The 23,316-nt window shown below is 46.4% G+C and overlaps 1 protein-coding gene across 1 annotated transcript; it reads left to right on the forward strand.

The window, feature by feature from the left end:
- Nucleotides 1-908: 908 nt before the first annotated feature.
- Nucleotides 909-21,995, forward strand: LOC126516363 (nucleoside hydrolase-like). The gene is made up of 5 exons (XM_055078226.2): nt 909-1,452; nt 5,178-5,475; nt 8,779-8,799; nt 10,961-11,097; nt 21,645-21,995. The coding sequence occupies exons 1-5, from the start codon at nt 1,030-1,032 to the stop codon at nt 21,993-21,995; spliced, it is 1,230 nt and encodes a 409-aa protein (XP_054934201.2). The 5' UTR covers nt 909-1,029.
- Nucleotides 21,996-23,316: the final 1,321 nt, after the last annotated feature.

Genomic DNA, 23,316 nt, shown 5'->3' on the forward strand with positions numbered 1-23,316 from the left:
CATTGTTGGGGTAACATCTCCTGCAGGAGGGTGGGGGGTGGGGGGGGGAGAGTATGCTTTTTAGGGATGAACAAAAAGCGCGAAAAAGCAAGTGCAGTAATTACATCTATGGCACGTGCAGCCCTGGCTTCCATATAGCGCACAAAAACGGATGCAGAATAAATGAAGCCAGGTCGGCGTGTTATACTGCAAAAAAAAAAAAAAAAAAAAAAAAAAAAGAACGAGAGATGTTTTCGGGCCCAGCCTCTATTTGCAGTGGCTTCCGGATACGAAGCCTGCTTTTTAAGCGAAATGTCGTACGCCTGCATAGCAGGTTCGAAGTTACATTAATCAATGTTAATCCCTATTATTTTTAATGCTATATTAAGTCCTTGATCGGTCAAAATATTATGTATTCTTTTTCTTTTCATTATTCGTTGTCCCAGTGAGCAGCAGTACACCGGCTTTTGTGCACCTGTTTTTGCAGTACCGAGTAATTGGCGACGACACGATGCTTTCACGGAGTATACCGTATCTGTCCGTCTAAGGGTCGCATTTCTGTTTCGTGGAAAATTGATGCGGAGTTGGCGGGGTGCATTATTTACTAGAAGAAAAATTTTCCCATAGTACGTTGTAGGCGTTAAATAGAAAAAAAAAAGAGAGAGAGAGATATGACGTGATATTAAATAGGGGTTCTCGGGCCCAACACTGAAAGTTCAAGCTAGATATTACTTCCAAAGAGCACTTACCTTTGCAATAACAGCACGTGCACCTTATACAGGCACTACAAAGGTCCTTCATTTGCCGACACTACAGCTAAGGCACTAAACGGATAAATAAAGTGACTCTGGACCGACATATATTCTCTAGTCGGTGTCAACACTGACGTCGAAGCAGGCATACGAATGTCACTGCAGCAAATTTCGAGGTGGCAACAATTAATTGAGCAAATATTTTTTTGTTCGATGGACAATATGCGGAGTGCGTTCGCTATGCTAGGGCGAGCATTGTGCGAGTACATACGGTATACCTCTCGGCTTCCACCTGACGATGAGCACGTCCCTCTCGCCCTCGCTGTACGATTCCTTCCAACATCCGGAATCGCAAGTGTATCGCTGCATTATGCCTAGCAGTAAAACGCGACGCCGTGACTTCTGTAGCTCATCCGAAACCTGGCTAGTGGGTCACGCAGCGCTCGTACTCATGTGGACGAGTATAGGCCTCGCGTGCGCCGCGCTCTTCCTGGCGGGAAACGCTGACGCCGTCCTCTCGTCCGGACGAAATGATCGGGACCCCTGCTTGAGGATTCTGCTCGACGTGGACCCCGGCGTAGACGACGCCCTTGCGATCACGCTGGCGGCGAGACTCCAGAACGTGCGCCTCGAAGCCATCACCGTGGTCGCCGGAAACGCCGACCTGCAAACCGGCTACAACAACACGCTCAGGACACTGAACGTCGTCGACCGAAGGGACGTGAGTAGAGCGCAACGAGTCGGAGGGGCAACGAACCTGGGTACGTGTATTCTCGGGGGATCACTTTCGGTGGTATGTCTCTCTCAGCGCGCGCTGATTGGTTGGTTGGGCAAAACGGCTCGAATCATCCAGCATGCCGTGCACTACGTCACGCGAAAATGATGTGGTGTTTTCCACTGGTCGATTTGAATCACCCGCTCGCCACGGAGCGCTGTCCGTTGATCCGCCGAGTAGACTGGGATTTTCACCGCAGCTATGACGACACGTTGCCGTCGCTTCCGGATTGGCAGGGTGGCTCGGCTGTTTTCAGCTCCCTTTGAGGCGTTGTTCGACATGGCGGACAGATGCGGGGCCCAACTTGTGCTGCGATCCCTGCCGTGGCATGCTTATTATGGGTGAGCATTATTTTGCGAGTACCCCGGGAAAATCTGTCTGTCCCGCGAAAAGTGTAATGCCTTGAATTTGTACAAAAATGCGTAATTTGTAAAGTTAAGAGATTTAATCGTTATAATAGTGTAAGTGTAGATGATTGGTGCCTTTATATAAGCCATAAGAAACAACTGAAAAAAAAATATGATCAGAAAGAAAACCGTCCTCGACAGGCCACCGAGCTGTGGTTCTTCTAAGCGCAAAATAAGAATAACTGATTTATATATGTGACAACGACGACGACGACGACGACGACAACAACAACAACAACAACAACAACAATAATAATAATAATAATAATAATGATAATAATAATAAATCATTGGTGGTGTTAAAAGATAGAAATGAATGACGTCGCCGTCGCCGCGCGAAGGTCGTAACAAAACAGGAATAAAAGGGAAATAAAGTTAAGAAAAGGGGACGGAGACATGTCTGGTGAAATCGGTTGTGAAGGCACGCGTCTGTCTGATCTATATAACTTGGCGTTCGTTTCATTAAATCATCAGTTGTCAGTACCGCTTCGCGTTGACCCTTTCTTCAAATCTCGCGTTTTGCCTGCGGTAACTTCCCAAGATCACGAATAACCAACTGGCCAACACCCACACTCTCCTATGTTCAGTCTAAGCCGTTTACATGAATCTTAACTGCCTAAATATTCCCGTGATTTATCCGCGATGGACGGGTTTTGCTCATCGCGGTAGGTAGCGTAATATAGCATTATTTCTAGATGGTTCTAACATCGTGGTTCCGGAAAATCTTTATTTATTTATTTACAAAATACTGCAAGCCCAAGCTAGGGCCCATGCAGGAGGGGTATGCAGGAGCGGTACGCACGCAGGCGACCAGGAACGCGCCTAGGTATATGAGAAATTTTCGACGAACTTGAACAGCGCTTGAAACGAGCAGTGGAGATGAGCTACAACTGTCTTTTTCTTTCTCTAAAGCTCTCGTTCATACTATAGCGCCCAATCGTTGCCGAAATTCTCTCTCCCGGGGAGCCGACTGGTTCACCCGAGGTCGATTTCGTCCTCGATGAGGCATCCAACCGCAGGTGACCCAAGTCGTCGCTCCAAGCTCCGGCGCAGGCTCCCTGAATGTGTTACTCTTCTCTGAGGATTTGTTTGATACCACTGTACTGAGGTTTAGGCACACGTTATCCTGGTGGTCAAAGGAACCCTGGGGGTCCAAATCCGGAGCGTTCCACTGTGGTATCGCTCATAGCGCTGATGTTGCTCTAGACTTATCGAACAATCAGACAATGAAGGACTGGTGATAGCACCACCAACATACACAGAAAGCCTGGAAACCATTCGTATTGGGCATTAGTTATTTTCGAGCTTAAAAAATGCTATGCAGAAGTGTTATTTCGCTAAAGCTTTCTCTCCATTTCTGCAGCTGAAAGGCATTGTTTGTGCTGGAACTAATGCGCAACATTACAGTAGGCTTCTATTACACTTCCAGCATAACAAATAGGCCCGTGTTACCGTGAGCTCTTAATTTACAGGTCAAGGTGAAAACCAAAATGGACGACGGGTGATCGATGTCACCGTTGGCATCGCCACACCATCTCCCATTGTGACAGGAATTTCGAAAGCGCCTGTTGGACGTCCATTGAGTGTTTATAGATAAAAGAAGGAGTACAAGGCGTCCGAAAATATGCAACGACCCCAACTCACAAGTTTTAGAAAGTTTTGCCATAACAAAAAGGACAAAAGATACGCGAAAGCACAAATTAATGACGTATTGCGCTGACAGCTGACATCAGTGGTGCTTCAGTTTGAGTGCCAAATTGAAAAATGTAGTGCATTCTTGGTTCAGGTCGCTTTGCGCTTGCTAAGTCCTATGCTTTTAGCGGTAAAACGGGAAACACTGGGGGGACAAAAAAGAACAAAAGACAGGTAGACACGGTATATATGCTACGCTACATGCAGCTCTGGTTTTATGGAAACAGCAGTGGCTTTACAACTGCGAGCGCTGTCATGATCACTCGCCGTTGTTATCTATACACTGACTTTTGAAACAAGTAGACTTTTGAACTAGGAGAGCTTTTTTGTATCTCATCGTGGCCGCATGGTTTTAGGGCTAAACCTACTATAGTTTCAATATCACATGCTTAACTAGCCTAAACTGTTCTAGCATTTCGCTTTGGAGTCTATAGAAAGGAATACAGCTAAGGAACAAACTGCAAACGCGTTATAAGATAGTCTGGGATGTATGGCAAGCATTTCGTTCAACATGCTGTTAACAGCCCACACGCAAAGGCCACGGACCGTTGAGTGAACCCTGAGTCGTCACAGGCATATGCTGAATCGCTATCTACTCTCTCTCATCTCTCTCTTCTTCCCCATAGCCCCTTCCCCCAGGGCAGGGTAGAAAACCGTATACGCGTGTGGTTAATTAACCTCCCTTCCTTTCCTGTATTCTATATATATATCGCTTTATAAACGGTTTACTGTAGAGCAGACATAGACGGAGCATCTGGGACATTTTGTACCTCCGCCCATTCGCAGCTACTCATTTATAAACGAACAGAAATTCAGAGGAAGCTTTAGCTCCGGCCCAGCTCCGATGCGGCCTATTCAAATACATGTGAAACGCAAGAACGTTTTTCTGAGATAACCCCTGGACCGACTTTAAAGAAATTTGTTGCATTTGAGAGAGAAAGTTAAATTCTAGTGACTGTTTGAAGCGGAACTTCGATTTAGGGCCTCAATATTGTTCTTCAAATATTCGAGAGTCAAAAAAAAAATAGAAGCACGAAGGTTACAATTTCATAGCTAAGCATCAAAAACAGATATCGCGGTTCTGTAAACGGTATCCGTTAGATCATTCAAGGCGAATAATTTCTGTACGTCAATTTATATATTTCGTGAATTTGTTACGTTGTGTGCAAGGGTTTTGAAAAAGCTGTATCTATACATTACTAAATATATTGAGATTCATGTCTGACATATCAATTTTGTCCGCTTTAGATGTTCTATGATATGCAATTCGCATAATTGTCATATCGCTTTTCATTACAGGGATACGGAGTTGTAAACTTAATAGTTTCCTTTCCTGAAAATTTGCGGTTTTTGCCAACTTATAGTAAAAAATTGACGACCTAAACAAAAAAATTCGCAACCAACAATCACTAGGTTTTCGGTTTTGCTTTTAAGTTAAACAAACCTCGTCAGGCTTGGTGCAGTGGTTGCCCAGAAAAACAACTTCTCCTTTTACATGTATTTAGATAGGAGCACCCGAGCTAAAGCCTCCTCTTTAACAGGTGCGGCGTTATTGGCAACCTCTTCTCGCAGGTGCCAGTTTACAAAGGTGCCGACCGACCGATCGATGGCCATGGGCGCACTGAGAAGACGTACTTCGGTCCCGACAACTTCGGAGGCGTCAGCGCTAAGTACCCGATGTCGAGAAACCCAGCTGCTGATCCCCAGACTCCCGGCTACATCAAAATGATCCAAGCGGTGAAATATAACCGAGGACAACTAACTCTCGTCCTGATGGCCCCTTTGACAAACTTGGCCATCGCGCTGCTCGCGGCACCCGAAATTTCTGCGGGCATCCGCCACGTATACATCTTGGGTGGAACCCTTTATGGTGAGTGACCGCATGCACCTTTCGTTTTCGCACCCGTCAGCACGTGACAACGTGCGCATGCACTATATGGGCAGCTAGACCCTTAGATCGCTTCCTGTTTTCTCTGTATGCGGGCCTGGGAGATGCAGTGACGTGTGCCGTTGCAGAATTTTATGCGCAGCATCTCCGTTTTTCCTACTAGTCCTTTTCTTTGCTAATCTCTGTGCAGGCACGTACCCAGGGGGAGGCCCGGGGGGGCCCGGGCCCCCCCCCCCCCCGAAATCAAGTGGCATACCCCCCCTCCCCACCCATGCCACCACTCCTCACACATTCCTAAAGCGCCGCCAGATCAATGTTGAGACTTGGCAGCTCTTCATCGGTCAGCATATTATGCTGCCTTTTTCACTTCTTTTAGATGGCGGTAGTTATCGGCATCTCTTGTAATGTGAAGGACAGTTTTCTCATAGATTCCGCACCCGCGCGATTAACTCGAGATGCGTTCAGTTGTCACCATCTATTCAACCGTCACGCGCATAGCTGTTGCTTTTGTTAGTTCAACCTTCTTTGTATAGGCTGATCCGACCTGGAGAGGGATGCGGCTGTTATTCAGCTGGTCTGTACTCTCATGGAACGAGTTGCAGCCGGAGAAAACGCCAATTGCGTTTAACTTTTCCCTTTGCTTCATTATTTCCTTGAGTTACGGCTCGCCGCGACGCTGGCAGATGCCCGGAACCATATACACGTGATATGGGTTAGATAAGGTGGGAAATAAAATAACGTGAAAGAGCCTACATCATGAAACCCTGCAATGACCCTTAAGCCCATAAGCAAGATGACTGTCGCCCGTTACCTCGTCTGTTTTTCCCTAATTGTATAGCACTTCTCGTGCAAAATTGGCAACTGGAAACAAAAATCGCAAGGAGTTGAGAAATTAAGCGATCTACTAAGGGAGAGAGCCAAGGCAACAACCAAACTGCAAGCAAAAGCGAATAATAAAAAAGTTAGCCGTTGTTTATGAAAATATTTATGGATCAGCATCTTTTTATTTAAAAAGGAAGTAGAGAAAACGCCGCCGGAAGTGGAGAACAATTACTTGTTTTGAATGACGCTTCTACAGTTATCGGTCGAACCGCCTCACGTAGCCGCTTCTCTGCTGTGCTTATGTGGGTGTTTTTCTAACCTTTCGCGGTGAGCGCAGTACGTCTAGAATCGCAGAGTCCTGCGCTCTACGCGGTTGTATGGGACTGGCGGCCGCACAGCGTTACGCAATTCGCGGGACTGTCAAAACTGATCAACAAGGCGAAAATAACTGATATTCGAAACTATAACATGAGAAAGACTGAAGAAGCCGTAAAAAATGAACGCAGCCTGAAATCAGTAAAAAAGAAACCTGGCATAGGACAAACCGTGATGTATGCACTAAAAGATAAGAAGGATAATATCATCAGCAATCTCGAAGATATAGTAAAAGCAGCGGAAAAATTCTAAGCTGACCTGTATACAGTACCCAGAGGAGTCACGATACCTCACTTAGAAACAGTAATGAACAGGATACAGAAACTCTCCTATAACTAGCGATGAGGTCAGAAGGGCCCTGCAAAACATGAAACGATGAAGAGCGGGAGGAGAAGGTGGAATAACAGTCGATTTAATCAAAGATGGAGGAGACATAATGCTTGGAAAACTGGCGGCTCTTTATACGAAGTGTCTGTCCACTGAAAGGGTCCCAGAAAACTGGAAGAATGCAGACATTATACTAATCCACAAAAAAGGAGACGTTAAAGAATTGAAAAATTATAGAACCATTAGCTTGCTCCCAGTATTATATAACATATTTACCAAAATATTCTCCAATAGAGTAAGGGCAACACAGGATTTTGTCAGCCAAGGGAACAGGCTGGCTTCAGGAAGAGATACTTTACAATGGATCACATTCATGTCCTCAGTCAGGTTACCGCGAAATCTGCAGAGTACAATAAGCCTCTCCACGTGGCTTATATAGATTACGAAAATGCATTTGATTCAGTAGAGATACCAGCAGTCATAGAGGCACTACGTAATGAAGGAGTACAGAACGCTTACGTAAAAAGCTTGGAAAATATTGCTACATGCGTGTGGTATTTGTTTGTTTGTACGAGGCGCGTGGGCGCCATCACTCCAGAAAAGAGGAGGAAGAACGAACTGGGCTCGCGCTGTGAATCTAACCGGTCAGCGCTGCAACCGTTGTTGTAAATATAATCTGTAAATAGTTTCTCGTCTTACTGACTCGTCCTTCACGTAAGAATATCTACAGAGGTTCTACAGCTACCTTAATTCCACACAAGAAAAGCAGGGAGAAACCTATAGAGAAAGGGGTCAGACAGGGAGACACATATTCTCCAAAGCTCTTCATTGCGTGCTTAGAAGAATTCAAGCTATTAAACTGGGAAGGCTTAGGAGTAAAAATCGACGGCAAATATCTCAGCAACCTTTGGTTTGCCGATGACATTGTTCTATTCAACAACAATGCAGACGAGTTAAAACAAATGATTGGAAATCTTAACAGAGAGAGTGTAAGAGCGGGGTTGAATATTAATATGCAGAAGATGAAGATAATGATAAATAGCCGGACAAAGGAACAAGAGATCAGGATCGCCAGTTGGCCACTAGAGACTGTGAAGGAGTACGTTTACCTAGGTCAATCACAGAGAACCCTGATCATGAGAAGTATATTCACAGAAGAATAAAAATAGGTTGGATCGCATACGGCAGACATTGCCAGCTCCGGACTGGGAGCTTACCATTATTATTGAAAAGTAACGTGTGCAATGAGTGCATTTTGCCAGTGCTGACATATGGGGCAGAGACTTGGGAGTAAGTTAAGGACCGCGCAAAGAGCGATCGAACGAAGATTGCTAGGCATAACGTTAAGAGAGAGAAAGAGAGCGGTTTGGATCAAAGAGCGAACGGGTATAGACGATATTCTAATTGACATCAAGAGGAAAAAATGTAGCTGGGCAGGTCATGTAATGCGCCGGTTAGATAACCGTTGGACCATTAGGGTTACAGAATGGGTACCAAGTGAAGGGAAACGCAGTCGAGGACGACAAAACACAAGGTGGAACGATGAAATTAGGAAATTCGCGGGCGCTAGTTGGAATCGGTTGGCGCAGGACAGGGGTAATTGGAGATCGCAGGGAGAGGCCTTCGTCCTGCAGTGGACATAAAACAGGCTGATGATGATGATGATGATGATAATGATGATGATGATGATGATGGAGGTGGTGAGCCCCCTCCGAAAAAAAATCCTGGGTACGTGCTTGTCTCTGTGTGTCACTTTTCCAGTTCTCCAGAGCAAGGTTGCAAGTAAGACATCTTTCTGGTTAATTTCCCTGTATTTTCTCTATGCGCTCTCTCTCTCTCTCTCTCACAGACACACAGTCCAGTTAAATAACAAGAAGACGAGGTTGCGTAAAAATGGAGAAAGCTCAGGAGACAAACAGGTGGTCGATAGCCTGCCAAAACTTCCTATCAACCTGGCACAATGGTCGCTGCTCTATTTGACCTGGCAGAGCATCGAGATTGTGTTCGGAAGAGGTCGGCGCACTGCCACCTATTCTGCCTTTAAGGCACTAACTCATATTCAGGCTAAGTGAACCGAAGAAAAAGAAATGTCGTTATTGTCCGGCTACAAGTAAGACAGTCATACCCTTTAGGCTTCTCCTCGAGTGAGTGAGTGAGTGAGTGAGTGAGTGAGTGAGTGAGTGAGTGAGTGAGTGAGTGAGTGAGTGAGTGAGTGAGTGAGTGAGTGAGTGAGTGAGTGAGCGAGCGAGCGAGCGAGATGAGTGAACGAGTGAGTTTGTTAGTTAATTGGTTAGTTAGTTAGGCTTGGTCAGTTAATTAATTAGCTTGCTCGTTCGTTAGTTAGCGAGCAGCATGACATCGTGAGACTTGACGGCTGTTCACTAGCACTACCGCGAAAGCTGCATGATGGGCAACTCTCGTGGTTGCAATGTCACGGTCAGAGGGAACCTAGGGTCCGTGTGTATGATATATTGCCGTAAATAGGGCGCCATGGTGAAGGTGGCCCCTGCGGAGTGCATGCGACAACACATACAGTCGTTCGCAAAAGTTTACAGGACACGGGACTGGCAAGGAAAGCTGAATTACCGCAAATTCTATACACACATAGCCTGGAATTTAAGTTCTCACTATGCAGTAGTCCTGGTAACCTGCGCTGATTGAATCACGAGTTTCGTAGCTCAACAGAGCAACGCAGTGGTGGAACAGCCATTTCACCTTTCGGCGCAGGTCCGGGCGCAGGCAAAATGAGGATTTGGTGGAGCAGCAGGCATTTTTGGCGCAGGTGCTTACCATATATCAAGGAAATTTTTAATACTATAGTCGATATGCTGTGTAGAAGGGTTTGCGCAAGGCTAACCTTGCAAGCATGTCCAGGAAATGACGTCACGCTCCCCCACGCCGCGACGCACAAAGGGCGCAGCCGAGTTCGTCGATACGGCGCAGAGAAGGCACCACAGACAGAGCGTCAACAAACACGTGTTCATTAGCCCAGGATGAGGCATAGTGCGACAGTCATGGCTTGCGGGCGAATTCGGCTCACCGTAACACCGGTCAAGCACACGCCTGCACTGAACACGACTTCATGCAATATACTCATGCCATGCCATGCACATTAGGGAGTTGTCGAATAGGGGCTACAAAGATTATGCGGTCGAAAAAAAAAAGAAAAAAAAAAGAAATAGCGTCGGCGCCACTGCGCATGCGTGAGACGCAAATAGGATTTTGCTCTTCCACCGGTGGCGTTATATCACCGAAATAGCGCAGTGACCCAAGTTTGACGCAAGAGTTTTCCGTCAACGAACATGGCGGAAACCATCGAAGTGGCGGCTCTCGCCGTGTACCACATTCTACCTCATTCGCCAATACCATTCTGAACCATGCACCACGTGCGATTCTGATCGCAGCGGCTGTTTTTGAAAAGCCCCGCTATTACCCATCAACATTGATAGAGCTTAACAAAGCGCCAGCAAGACGGTACAGCGTCATTACACTATCCGACAGAGAAAAAAAATGTCCGTATGACGAACCGGACGACTTCGACAGGCCCATATATAGTTTCTCACTGTGTAGTGACAAACTGTATGGACAGGTTTCCGCTTCCTTCTGTGATGATGACAATAGCGTGCTGTTGGTTTTAATTTCAGTTTTGCTAGCTGCGAACCATCGACGGAACGAGGAATTATGTAGGCTTTGGAGCACGCTTGACGCAATTTTCCGCTAAAATGCCATTTTGGCGCAGGATGGCGCACAGAGCCGCTCTCGGCGCCGTTTGGCGCAATTGGCGCAGCTGTTCGACTACTGGCAAGAATTCCCATTTGTCGAGGACCACCCATCCCGTAAACTCTTGCTGCCGACTGTACGGCGATCAGCCGCCACACCTAGAAGAGCATATATACAATGAAATATCCCATAATATTCTTGCTTCTTTTTCTCTCTGCTGCAGGGAAAGGCAATGCCAGTCCTACTGCAGAATTCAACTTTTTCACGGATCCTGAAGCTGCGTTTATTGTTCTTCAAAGGGCCACATGTCCCATCACTATTATTCCTTGGGAAGCAATCCTTCAGGCAACAGTGCCGTGGGTTAGTATTTGGAAGGCTGCCAAGGAGTGCTTTTAATCATTACTATTTAATGAAATGAGAAAAAAAAAATATGACGCACGAGTACGGCGCCAACTACTCTGTGCTTCGAGCACAGGTCTTGTGCACGCACATTTTGCTGCCTTTTACAGCGAGAGCAGTGTATGACTAACTTCCGTAGTTTTTCTTTTTTTTCGGCGTCTGTTAACAGAAAAAAATGATCACGTGGGCCGATCCTGGTGATAGTGCAGAAAGGGTCCAAGATCAATGGCACATGCCCCTGTGGACTCGGGAACCTATAACGCACCCTTGGAATCTTCGGCATGGGCCCACGTATGGAGAGCGCTTAACGCCTGCTTCACCTCCGCCGCGGATGGGCCCGGTAATGCAATATCTTCGGCATCGGCCTACGTATGGGTTGTTGTTAATGACTGCTTCACCTCCACCGCGGGTCGGCCTGGCATTGCACTACCTTCGGGATGGATCTACGTATGGGGAGCGCTTAACGCCTGCTTCACCTCCGCCGCGGGTGGGCCCGGTATTGCAATATCTTCGTGATCGGCCGACGTATGGGGAGTTCTTAAAGCCTGCTTCACCTTTGCCACGGGTCGGCCCGATGTTGCACTATCTTCAGGCCAGGGGCGTAGCCAGGGGGGGGGGGGGGGGGCTTATGGGGCTTCAGCCCCCCCCCCCCCCACCCCCGAAATTGTTTCGTGTTGTCCATGCACCGCCGACCAAAGCAATCCCCGGCGCCGGAAATCATTCTGGATTTTGCCTAGAATGTCTTTTTCATGCTCTAAAATACATTTCACCGCGAACACTGCGAACTCGGGCTGGATTTCGCGGCAACGCCCATGTACCGGGAGTCACATAACGCCAATTAGCCCCATTTTTTCAGTTTCAAGGGCGTTTTGATGACAAACGGGCTCGCCGCGGCATCTCGCGGAGGCCGCAAAATCTACAGAGCACATGGATATCAATTCCGAAATTTTATGGGTATAAATCTCATAAACTTTTGATGTGAAAGGTGCGTTGACATTTCCAAAGTTGTGCTTTAGATTTTCAATTTCGGAATTTTGTGTGTTTAATGTTGTTATAAACATTTGACGCCAAAGGTGCATTGACTATTCTAAAGTCTTACATCGGAACATACAACGAAACAAGCCAACTCAACATACTATTAGACAAGTTGATAAAACACGCGGCGAGGTCCGATGGGACGAAGCGTTGTGGTAGTTCATTTGTGCCGTCATGTCACATAAAAAATATCAAAAAAAAATTTTCACCTACGCCAGAACATCCATGTCAAGACACTAAAGCCAGCCAAGATAACTACGTTCCTATTTATTTTTTCTACTTTGACTTTTATACGTGAGGACACATTGAGCGTCGTCAATTTTTTTGTTCTCGCTACCCTACCCACGGGCTGCCAGAGCCAGCCAGAGCGCATACGTTCTTCTCGTGTTCCCTCGACCACCGCGCGGCGCACTTCGGTGCGCGTTCGGTTTGCTCTGGCCGAGTTGATTTTTGCATGGCAGAGTTTTGGACACTTTCTGGGTAGCAGACGAGAAAAAGAAACAACGGTCACTCGCCGCTATCACTGTGGGGACTTAATGAATTGCACCGCATTCGCTTGAGCGCAACCTCTCCAGAAAGACTTGTCTCGCCGGTGTAGGATACCGAGTAGTATGCGTATGGTTCTTGGTGGACCAAGCGTCCCACGTTTTTCTTTTATATTTCTTCGGTAGCCACATTAGGTGCGCAATATAGGCATTCGATCGTAGCCAACATATTTTCTTTTGCCTATATTCCTTTCGGTGCCCCCGCCCCACAAAAGGGAAGAAAAATACATTGTTGCGGCGCAGCAAATTGTCGCATGATGAAAGTTCGATTTTGTTACGTATTCCTTTGCGGAAAGTAATGGGTCATGGCACGCTTCAGTTGCCGGATACTCTCATTATATTATTGCGATAGCAATTATATGGATACTCCAGGCTCTTTTCTGCCGTCATCGTCGCCCTCATGTTTCGTATAAAGACCAAGGGCGATAACATCGTTACCGAGCGCCGCATGCTGTATGTGCGAGTGAAAGCGCAAGGGGAGGGGGGGCTGGAATGGGTGTGCCGACGATGGTGACTGTCTTGCGTGCGCAAAGGAGAAAGGCACAGAGCAAGCCAGCCGTCTTCCATCGCGCGCGATACATCGGCGGGAGTGGATGGAATGGGGGCGATATCCAAATTCTGTGAATCTGTGATTGCGCAACATGTTTATTTGCCTTGTTTGACGCATTATATACTGTGACTTTTTCTTAGATACGTAGATTTATTGGAGACTTATACGTATATTTAAATATCTCGTTGCGAGGTTTCGTGTATACGTGCAGCGAACTTTTTATCCAGTGACATTTTCTTTTTGCCCTTTATCAAGCTCTATCTTGCATTTGTGTATCCCATTGTATCTTGGCATTTCTAATGTACCAGGGCGAGTCAAACGAAAGTGAGCCTAACCACCCCGCGCAATAATAGTTCGGTTCATTATCTGCGAGGCATTTGCGTAGAAGAGAGGGATGTCTCATTTACAAAAGTGACACGCAGGTGTGAGGATAAAGGTTCTGTAATGCTGTCATACACTGGGTTGAACATGGTTGCGTGACATAATGAAAACTCCAAAAGTTGAACAGCGTGGTGCCGTGAAGTTTTTGACTGCGAAGGTATTTCCCAAAATGAAATTAGACGCTGTATGGCTGCCGTGTACGTTGAACATCGCATTTCATTGGTCACTGTGAAGCGTTGGAGCAAATGGTTCAAAGAAGGACGTGAAAATTGCAAAGACGATCCAAACCGGGGCTAATTTCCATCGTGAAATCACCTTTACCAAAATTGCAAAGGTTGATGAGCTGATGAGACAAGAACAGAGGATAAGCATCGATGAACTGGCAGAGCGTGTGAACGTCAGTCACGGTTCGGTTCACGCCATAATTCATGAACATCTCTGTTATCGGCTTTTGTGTGCGCAATGGATGCCCAAGATTTTGAACCACCGCCAGAAGACGGAGAGGTTCGGCGCTGCCTTGACTCGTCTGATCTGGTATCGAAATGATGGTGGCGACTTCTTGTCTGCAATTGTGATCGGGGAGGAACCATGGTGCCACTATCACGAGCCTGAAGCACGACGGCAAAGCTTACAGTGGAAACATTCGAATTCACCACGCCCAAAGAAAGCAAAGGCCGTCATTTCTGCCGGAAAGGTGTTGTTGACTTTTTTTTTTTCGATCGTCAGGGCCCATTACGGATAGAATTTGCTAAATTTTGAGAGACTATCAATTGATTCCGATACTGTGAAACGACGGAACGGCTGCGTCCTGCAATCAAGAACAAACGACGTGGAAAATTGACGAATGCGGTCATCTTGTTCCACGAGAATGCCCGTCCCCACATTGCTGATGTGTTTAATACAAAACTGGCAAAGTTCAAGTGGGAAACGCTGCAACATTCGCCATTCAGCTCAGACCTGTCGCCTTGCGACTTCCACATTTTGGGGCAACCGAAAAAAAAAAACAGCTCAAGGAAACCAGATTCGTGTCGGACGATGACGTGAAAGAGTCAGTTGCGGACTTTTTAATGCAGCAACCCAAGGAATTTTATGAGACCGGAATCACGCGACTCCTTAGTCAATGGAACAAACGTATAAATTCTCATGGAGGCTACTTTTAAATAAAGTTCCCCGTTTGTCATATATTTGCATTGGCTCACTTTCATTTGACTCGCCCTCGTATATTCTGCAGAATTCCTGCTTTTTATACGTGCTCTCTGTTGCGACTATATTTTCGGTGGAATTACTCACTATACACGGCCGGTGACAGCTGCTCCTGCGTAATACATTGGAATGAATGCCAACGTCATCGAGATTTTTCACTGGCTGTTGCGTACGTACATGGATGTAAACACGGTTCTTGAATGACAAAGTTTTATTAACAGATTTGTCATCAACTTCTTCACTTCATGGCCTTTACATTTTTCATTTGAGCGACATGCACTGCTTTGCTGGTTTCGAACTGAAATTGTTCTAAAGTTCGTGTGATATTTTCGGGACTTATTAAATAGACAAAAAAAATGGAAGCATTGGTATCAGTTATTTTGGGCACAATTTTCCGCACATAGGAGTATATTCTTTTATGAAACATGACATTCTGCTTGTTTTGACAGTGCGTAGCGTTCTAGAACTCGTTTGCAGCACCATTGGCAATGGTAATGCAGTTATTATTCATGTATTTGATCCCTCGATAAATTATTTAACAGGAATGTTTAGCTCGGGCCAACTCCGACGCGGCCTATTCAAATACACGTAAAACACAGAAACGCTTTTCTGAGATAACCTCTAGATTGCTTTTAATGAAATTTGCTCCATTTGAGAGAGAAAGTTAAATTTTAGTGTCTGTTGAAAGCGGAGTTTAGATTTAGGGCCTGAATTTTGTTTGAAATGTATCGAAAAATTTGAAAGTTCGAAAATAATAGAAGCACGACGTTTACAATCTGATAGCTCTTTATCAGGAACAGATATCGCGGTTCTGTCAACGGCATCTAGTATAACAGTCAAAGCGGATAAATTTGGTACGTCAATTTGTATCTTACGTGAATTCGTTACGATGTGTGCAAGGGTTCTGCAAAAGCCGCATTTCCATAATACTATTTTTTTTAGATTCATGTGTAAAATATCAAATTTGTCCGCTGCAGATGTGCTATTAGTTGAAATTCACAGAATTGTGATGTCATTTTTCATTAATGAGTTACAGAGCTATAAACTTGATTGTTTTGTTTTCTGAAAATTTGCGATTTTGGCAAATTTTTAATAAAATATTGACAACCTAAATGAAAAATTCGAAACCAGCAGTCGCTAGAATTTATGCTTTCTTAAATGTAACAAACATCGTCAAATCTGGTGCAGTGGTTGCCGAGAAAAACGAATTCCCCTTCTACAAGTATTTAGATAGGAGTACCCGAGCTAAAGCTTCCTCTTAAGGAGGTCGCCGAAGTACAACGTGAGCCCCCCCCCCGAACGAAAAAAGTTCTGGCTACACCACAGCTTCAGGTCGACCCGCAGCGGATGTACAACACTTTGCTTTTCGTCTGAGAGCTTTGACTGTCAGCTTTCGCTGCCACTCCATCTTCAAAGAGTAGAACAGTTGTCAGTTTTTTCACTCCTTCTGGATGGCGGTAGTTATCGGCATCTTCTGGGGTGTGGAGGCCAGTTGAGAATTCTCATCAATTCGGTGGCCGCGCGATTAACTCAAGACCAATTCACTTGTCACCATCTATTGCAGCAGGCAGGGCATAATTTTTGTTTTATTTGTAGTATTTATTTATAATGCCCAACGTAATTTTTATTTCACCATCTATTCAACGATCACGCGCAACGCTGTTGCATCGTTAGTTCGACCTTCTTTGTTTAGACTGATCCGGGGGCCAGGAAAGGGATTCGGTTCATAGTCAGCTGGCCTGTATGCTTGTGGAACGAGTTGCGGCCGGAGAAAACGACAATTGCGTTTAACTTTTCCTTTTGCTGCATTATTTCCTCGAGTGACGGCTCCCCGCGACGCTGGCAGATCCTCGGAACTATATATCCGCGATATGCGTTAGATAAGGTGGAAACTAAAATATTGCGAAACAGCGTCTACCATCAGACCCTGCAATAACCCTTAAACCCATAAGCAACGTGACTGTCACTCGTTACCTCGTCTGGTTTTCCCTTATTCTACAGCACTTTCCGTGCTAAATTGGCAACTGGAAACAAGAGTCGCAAGATGAGAAATTACGCGATCTACTAAGGAGAAAGCCAAGGTGGCAGCCAAACAGGGAGGAAAAGCGAAAACTGTTTGTAAAAATATTTATTAATCAACATCTTTTTATTTAAGAAGGAAGCAGAGAAAACGCCGCCGGATGTGGAGAATAATTCCGTGTGTTTTGCATGACGCTTCTACTGTTATCAATCGAGCCACCTGACGTAGCCATTTCCCTGTTGTGCTAATGGGGGTGTTTCTCTAACCTTCTGTGGTGGGCGCAGTATCTCTAGAACCGCAGCATCCTGCTCTCTACGCGCTTTTACGGGACTCGTGACCATGCATCGTCACGTAACTTCCGAAATAACAACACGAGTCGGTTTTGGCACTAGGTAGAGCAGTAAACGAGGGATCCAAAAGAACTGTGATTGTTGCAAAAATATTCATTTCTCCGTAATTCTTCCAGAGCTAACCCAAAAAACGCTACCATAGATCTTTATTTGGCACTTTCGCTTGTTAACTTGTTCTTGGCAAGGTTCTTCCTGCCAATATTTCATGCGCGAGTTCATTTGATGTGGTTCGCTGTTTGCCAAGTAAAGAACAGGCGTATCTCACAGGCGTACCTGTTAGATACATGTTATTTCAATTATCTTTTGCGGCTTTTCTGGTAGTTATGGGGAATGGTGGGATTATTCACATTTGTACTAGTAAATGTACCCTCCCCATCATTTGCATGGAAAAGTTACCTTGGGTGCCCCCCCCCGAAAAATATCCTGCGTACGTGCCTGATTATATATATATATATATATATATATATATATATATATATATATATATATATATATATATATATATATATATATATATATATATATATATGTGTTGTTACGTGGTAGTGACAGTGAAGAAACACAACTGCAAACTATCAATAGCTTAACTCTTTATTGGGAGAACCTGTGCCCACAAAAGCAAGTTACACTTAAAGCGTAAGGATAGCGGCGAAAACAGTCGGCGATTGCCGAAAATCTGACCCGCCGGTGAAGCGCGTCGGCTTTTATACGTGAGTCACCGAAGGTTCAAGAGTAATCGCTGGCGCCCGTGTTTCTACCAGAAAGTGCTACACCGATCTCACTGCACATGCAATCAGATCACGCAAGCTTCGGCGACGACAGACAGCAGATGGAACCATCGATAACATTCGAGAAACTTCCGATACATGCGGGCGCGTCCCGCGCTGAGCGATAGCATTTGTTAGATGGTGAAAAGCGGTCACCCGAACAAGATAAACAAGCACACGTATCAATATATACCATGTCCCAGCTCGTTTATACAATAGAGAGCTTCAGTACGGCGCCATGACGATACGTATACGCAGCACGCAAGCGCTTTGCGGAACGCAGGAGCACGTGTTGCGCCACAGCTTTTAGTACGGCGAAATGCCTACGTACGTACGTAAGCTGGCGAGCGTTAGACGCCGGGCGCGTCGGAGCGCATTGGCCGCGTCCGCCAGTACGTCGAAGTGTCGGCCGAACTATATAGACGCTGTTGATCTCGCTAACGTGATGTAACATGTGGGCGCGTTCCCGCTTCGTCGAACTATATTTAGGCTTTTAAGAGACTCTCCTTTTAATACGGATGAAATACACGTATCATATCGAGAAAAATAAGAACCGAGTACTTGCTTTCCGAGGCGGGCACGGTCATTTGCGACGAACTGCGCCAAAAGCAGGTCGACCCTTTCGCGCAAACAAGACACACTGAACTATTTCTCAAAAACAGTTACTTTTGCTATGCATTCCCACCGTGCAGGAACCGGGAATCGCTTCTGCACGTTGTCAGGACTGGGGGCTCAATCTCATCGCTCGTGATCCGTTGTCAAGATTGGGGTCGGGCATGAATTAGAAGGTAGCTGGCCCATGCCGTCGTCCAACTTATCCACGCTGAGGACGTTGATGAAGGGAAGGACTGCTTCTCATCGAGAACGAGGAATATGGGTTTATTTACAGTATCTACATCAGTCTAGCATGACTGCAAGAGAAAGTACATCAGTCCAACATGACTGTTTTAGAGAGGTGTCAGTCTACCATGACTGCTTGAGAGAGTGTCCTGAGCAGCCGCACAACAGCGGTTTATAAACACTCGGTCCTCCCCCGATACCCAAGTGACGGAAACGTTCGTCCAGTCATTGTAAACAGGCCGCCTCTCCGCGGGACGGCTTACACACACGCACGCACGCACGCACACACACACACACAGGTTCACGGTCCGGAACCGACGTCACACGGACTTCGTAGAACTCGGAGCTGACCCCGACAGCGCGGTCGCGTGCCCATTGTCTTGCGTCTTGGACGGCGCGTGGGAAGAGGCCTTCGAAGACGTTCCCGCGGCATCTCCCCCGCTCGCGGCGGACCCGGGTAGGCGGTGTCGTGTTGCGGCACAAAGCCTGCTTCGTCGAACTCATTCAGTCACAACGGCGACGAGGCTAGAGCGTAACGCCAAGGAAAGTTGCCGCCACAATCGAAACTGGCCGGCAAAACTTGCACTGCAGCTGGCCTTTCTTAACAACGTGCACTTCACGCAGCAAAGCCAAATCGTAGACCATTGAAAAGTACAGCCGTCCGCTGGCCGCCTTTGACGCTGCTATTTTGGGAAACTCTTTTGTCTCGCGCTCTCCCGAACAAACGAGAACCACGAGAGCAGCACTCAAGGCTCCCTACGCACGCACGCAAGAATCGGATGCGTGCGTACGCAGCGGCCGCGTACGCATCACGTACCGTTCGTGTTGCGTTCTGCACATGCGCACTTCGCAGAACGTAGCGATCTTACGCACGCAACGCCGTTGCGTACGCTACGTACGCAGTACTGAACTGCCTAATAGCAGATGCCCACGGGCTTCTCGACGGCTGGATGATGTCGTCGCGCAGCATTTCGTCGACTTGTTGCCTAATAGCGTCCCGTTCTCGCGTCCAAACTCGGTAAGGGCTCTGGCGGAGTGGTCGAGCGCACTCTTCAGTTATGTGTGCGATGCTTTGAAACTGCTGTTTATCGAATGCTCGATGACGTCGAAAATCAGCCGTCGGCTTTTTTTACAGCGCGTCGGCTTTTATACGTTAGTCATCGATCGTTTCAGAGTAACCGCGTGTGCCCGCGCGTCTTCCAGAAAGTTCTACACAATTCGCGTCGCACATGCAATCAGATTACACAAGCTTCGGTGACAACAGACAATAGATAGAACCATCGATAACATTCGAGAAACTTCCGATATATGCGGGCGCGTCCCGCGCTGAGCGATAGCATTTGTTAGATGGTGAAAAGCGGTCACCCGAAAAAGGTAAACAAGTACACGTACCAATATATACGATGTCCCAGCTATCGCACATCACGTTCCAAAAAAAAGAAGGGCCATTTTACTTGAGGAAAATCAAGTAATTATTTTTGTTCATGCTAGCCAGCCCCCCTCCCCCCTTCCCCCCCCCAACTTTACAGTCCGATATTTTTAATTACTACTTTGAAAGCCGTGCTGTCAATGAAGAATTTATAGCGAATTAAAAAAAACCTGTCATGCTTCCAGCCAAATACGTTTCTGTCCATTAATTTTTTTTCGGGCTGATAAAGAAAGACCACGAGAAATAAAAAAATGTATATATCACGTACAGTCGCGGACAGAATAATACGGACCATGAAATCTAAGAAAAAGCGGAATATCTCCGCAACCTCACAACGCAATCTGGTATTTGCATTTTGGACCTGGACTAGGATATGCTAACAACGTTGTCATGGGCAGTTTTACTGGTTACTGCTATAGGCTGCTCGGGAACTGAACGTTTTCGGAAATCCCGTGGTCCATTTTATTCTGTCCGCGACTGTACATGACCAACCATCTACCCGCATCAAGGAAGCAGCACGCCCCCATATAAACGGGTAAAAAGTACCTCGCTGAAAATATGCCAGTTTCAAGTTGCTTTAATCTTTGCACAACTTCAGCGCAGCAAGTAAAGAAAAAGCAAATTGCGATAAATAATAAAATGAGTGGAATCAACAGATGTATTACTGGCGGCTTCTCCACTTGACTGTGAATAATGTGCACTTGATTATCCTCGCGCAGAATGACCCTCATATTTTAAAAAAGAAATGGGATGCATGATAGCTGGTGCGCCCTGTATATTGTTATAGACAAAAAGCTTCGAAAACAAAAAGGGAAGCTAAAGGATGAAGGGAGAACGATGTGAATTCGCGAAACAGATGGCTTGGTCTCTGATTAGTTGACGAATATAGCACGCTATTCCCTGGTGTAATCTCCTCAGTACAATACGCATCGTACCCCCAAAGTAAGTAGAACCAAATTTTAAACATAGAGTGGTACACGTTGGACCAACGACAAGCTGTTGGCAGTTGTCTCCATTTGCATAGTCTATTTTCCGAAGCGCGATTAGTAATCTAATCAGCGGCGTTTAAGTAGTTGTAAACCATTTTAGAGATTTGTTTTAGGGCATAAGTCTAGCTGAAAAGCTTTAGGGCGTTCTCAGTAACATCCAATAAAGTTGTTTGCACGGTGATACCTTACTAACGTGGTTATTTCTTTCCGGGCTCTGAAGTAAGCCGGCGAAGTATTCCCGCATCGTAGGGAAACCTCATCCGACGCACAATATCGAGACGCTTTCTTTATTATATCTTCCCTCCGTGTCCTTCCCCTGTGTAGGGAACGCCCAACCAAAACCTTTCCTGTTGGCCTCCGTACCTAACACTATGAATATTCCGCCTCTCCCACTCTCAGGACACCTACTACAGCATCACGAACAAGTCGGGCCGGCTTCAGAAGTTTCTGCGGGACACCACGGCTTACACTGTTCAGTGCTGCCTGAGCGGAGGCCAGAGTCCGGGCGGCTTCAGCGCGGGAGACTTCCTCGCGGTTCTCGCAGCAGCGGTCCCCGAGAGCGTCGCCCAGACTCTACAGCATCGCGTGAACGTCGAGAGGTGCGGCGCGTACACCAGAGGCCAACTCGTCCACGCGTGGGAGCCCAAGATCCTGCCACACGTGAGGCGCAACGTGACCATCGTGGAAAGCTTCGACGTCGGCATTGTCGAAAAGTACTTCAAATACAGTTTCGACCCAACCGGAGCGTGATACATATAAAAAAAAGAACTGCACCTTTCGGTACAACTAGCGCCTTTTACCGCTAGCATTCTTTCGTATCACAAGTCGCTGCGGCGTCTCCGGGAACGCCAGCTGTGCGTCACGTATGTGAATGTGACAAATTTTACTCCAAACGCCCGGCATTACCTACCGCGAATTGGGCGGCAACTTCAGTTCTGAGAATGGAGTGCGAGGAATCCGTCGGGTGGCAGCTTCTTCATCTTGTGTTCTCGTAAACGCTCGTCTAAACAGCTGCTGGTCGGGCCAAAACTGTTTCTCGCAGGACAACGGGATGCGGCAAATTACAAATGACTCGCAATCCTCGAACTTATTCCTATGTACTTCTTGACACTCGGATTTTACTTCCCTTGCTGGATCTGTCTTTCGACAAAGGCTTCTTATTAGCCATGAAAAGACAATCCTTGTGTTAACACGGAGCGAAACTTTCTTAAGGTTATACTAGACTTTATACATGTAGGGGATTGCGGAGATGTTCTTTCATATCTGAAGTTGCGTAGGTTAGGGTATCAGAGTGCACCCAGTCTTGAGCGGATTTTATTGAGCAGCTTTTCTGCTCCTGACACCAATAAGTTCGTTGGATAGCCGATGTCATCTAAGCGGCATACCTGTTGCCGAAAACTCTGGTTCATTAAGTGCGGGCGGCTTCTTTGATGCGTGTTGAAGCACATATTCGTTATGTTTATTTTGACTAGTTTCGAATGGCTGGAGTGAAATGGCAGAAGTTCGACGGGTTTAACACTAGCACAACTGGTGGTCGGAGCATGCAAACTTCAAGAAATCCGATGATCGCATTGACCGGCCATTCAACTGTGACTTCGAGGGGGTGAAGACGATCACTACATATATATAGAACTTTAGCACTCTCCTTCCGGAAACTGTCAAACGTGCAGTCAATAAGCACTATAAAGTTATCCACGCACCTAAACACTTCGTACATTTGATGCCTCGAAAGGATCTGACAAACATCTGTCTAGGCGAGCTAAATATAGGTTGTTAACACGGAGCTAGGCAGGACCCACTGCATGGCATGCCATGGCAACAACTTTATTTTGTTCCAGAGAAACTAGGGACCGAGGGCAAAAGCCCCCAGGCTAAGTCGGTGGCTCCGCCCACGTAGGCACTGGTAGGCCAAAGGCTTTTCCGATGTGGTGAGTTCTCCGCGGACGGCCAGGAGTTGATCTAGGACGACTTCGCTGGAGATGCGCCGACTCCAGTCCTCCTCACTGTTGAGATCCGAAGCCCTTTGGTTGGGGCACAGCCAGAACATAAGATCAAATAGACACGGAGTGTG

Source organism: Dermacentor andersoni, chromosome 3 (genome assembly GCF_023375885.2).
Source record: "Dermacentor andersoni chromosome 3, qqDerAnde1_hic_scaffold, whole genome shotgun sequence".
Taxonomy (NCBI): domain Eukaryota; kingdom Metazoa; phylum Arthropoda; class Arachnida; order Ixodida; family Ixodidae; genus Dermacentor; species Dermacentor andersoni.

Excerpts from the sequence above, each read along its gene's own strand:
- LOC126516363 (XM_055078226.2), top strand. The coding sequence starts at position 1,030 with ATGAGCACGTCCCTCTCGCCCTCGCTGTACGATTCCTTCCAACATCCG. Across the intron at positions 5,476-8,778 it reads CTTGGGTGGAACCCTTTATG|TTCTCCAGAGCAAGGTTGCA; the intron begins GTGAGTGACCGC and ends TCACTTTTCCAG. Across the intron at positions 11,098-21,644 it reads TTCAGGCAACAGTGCCGTGG|GACACCTACTACAGCATCAC; the intron begins GTTAGTATTTGG and ends TCCCACTCTCAG.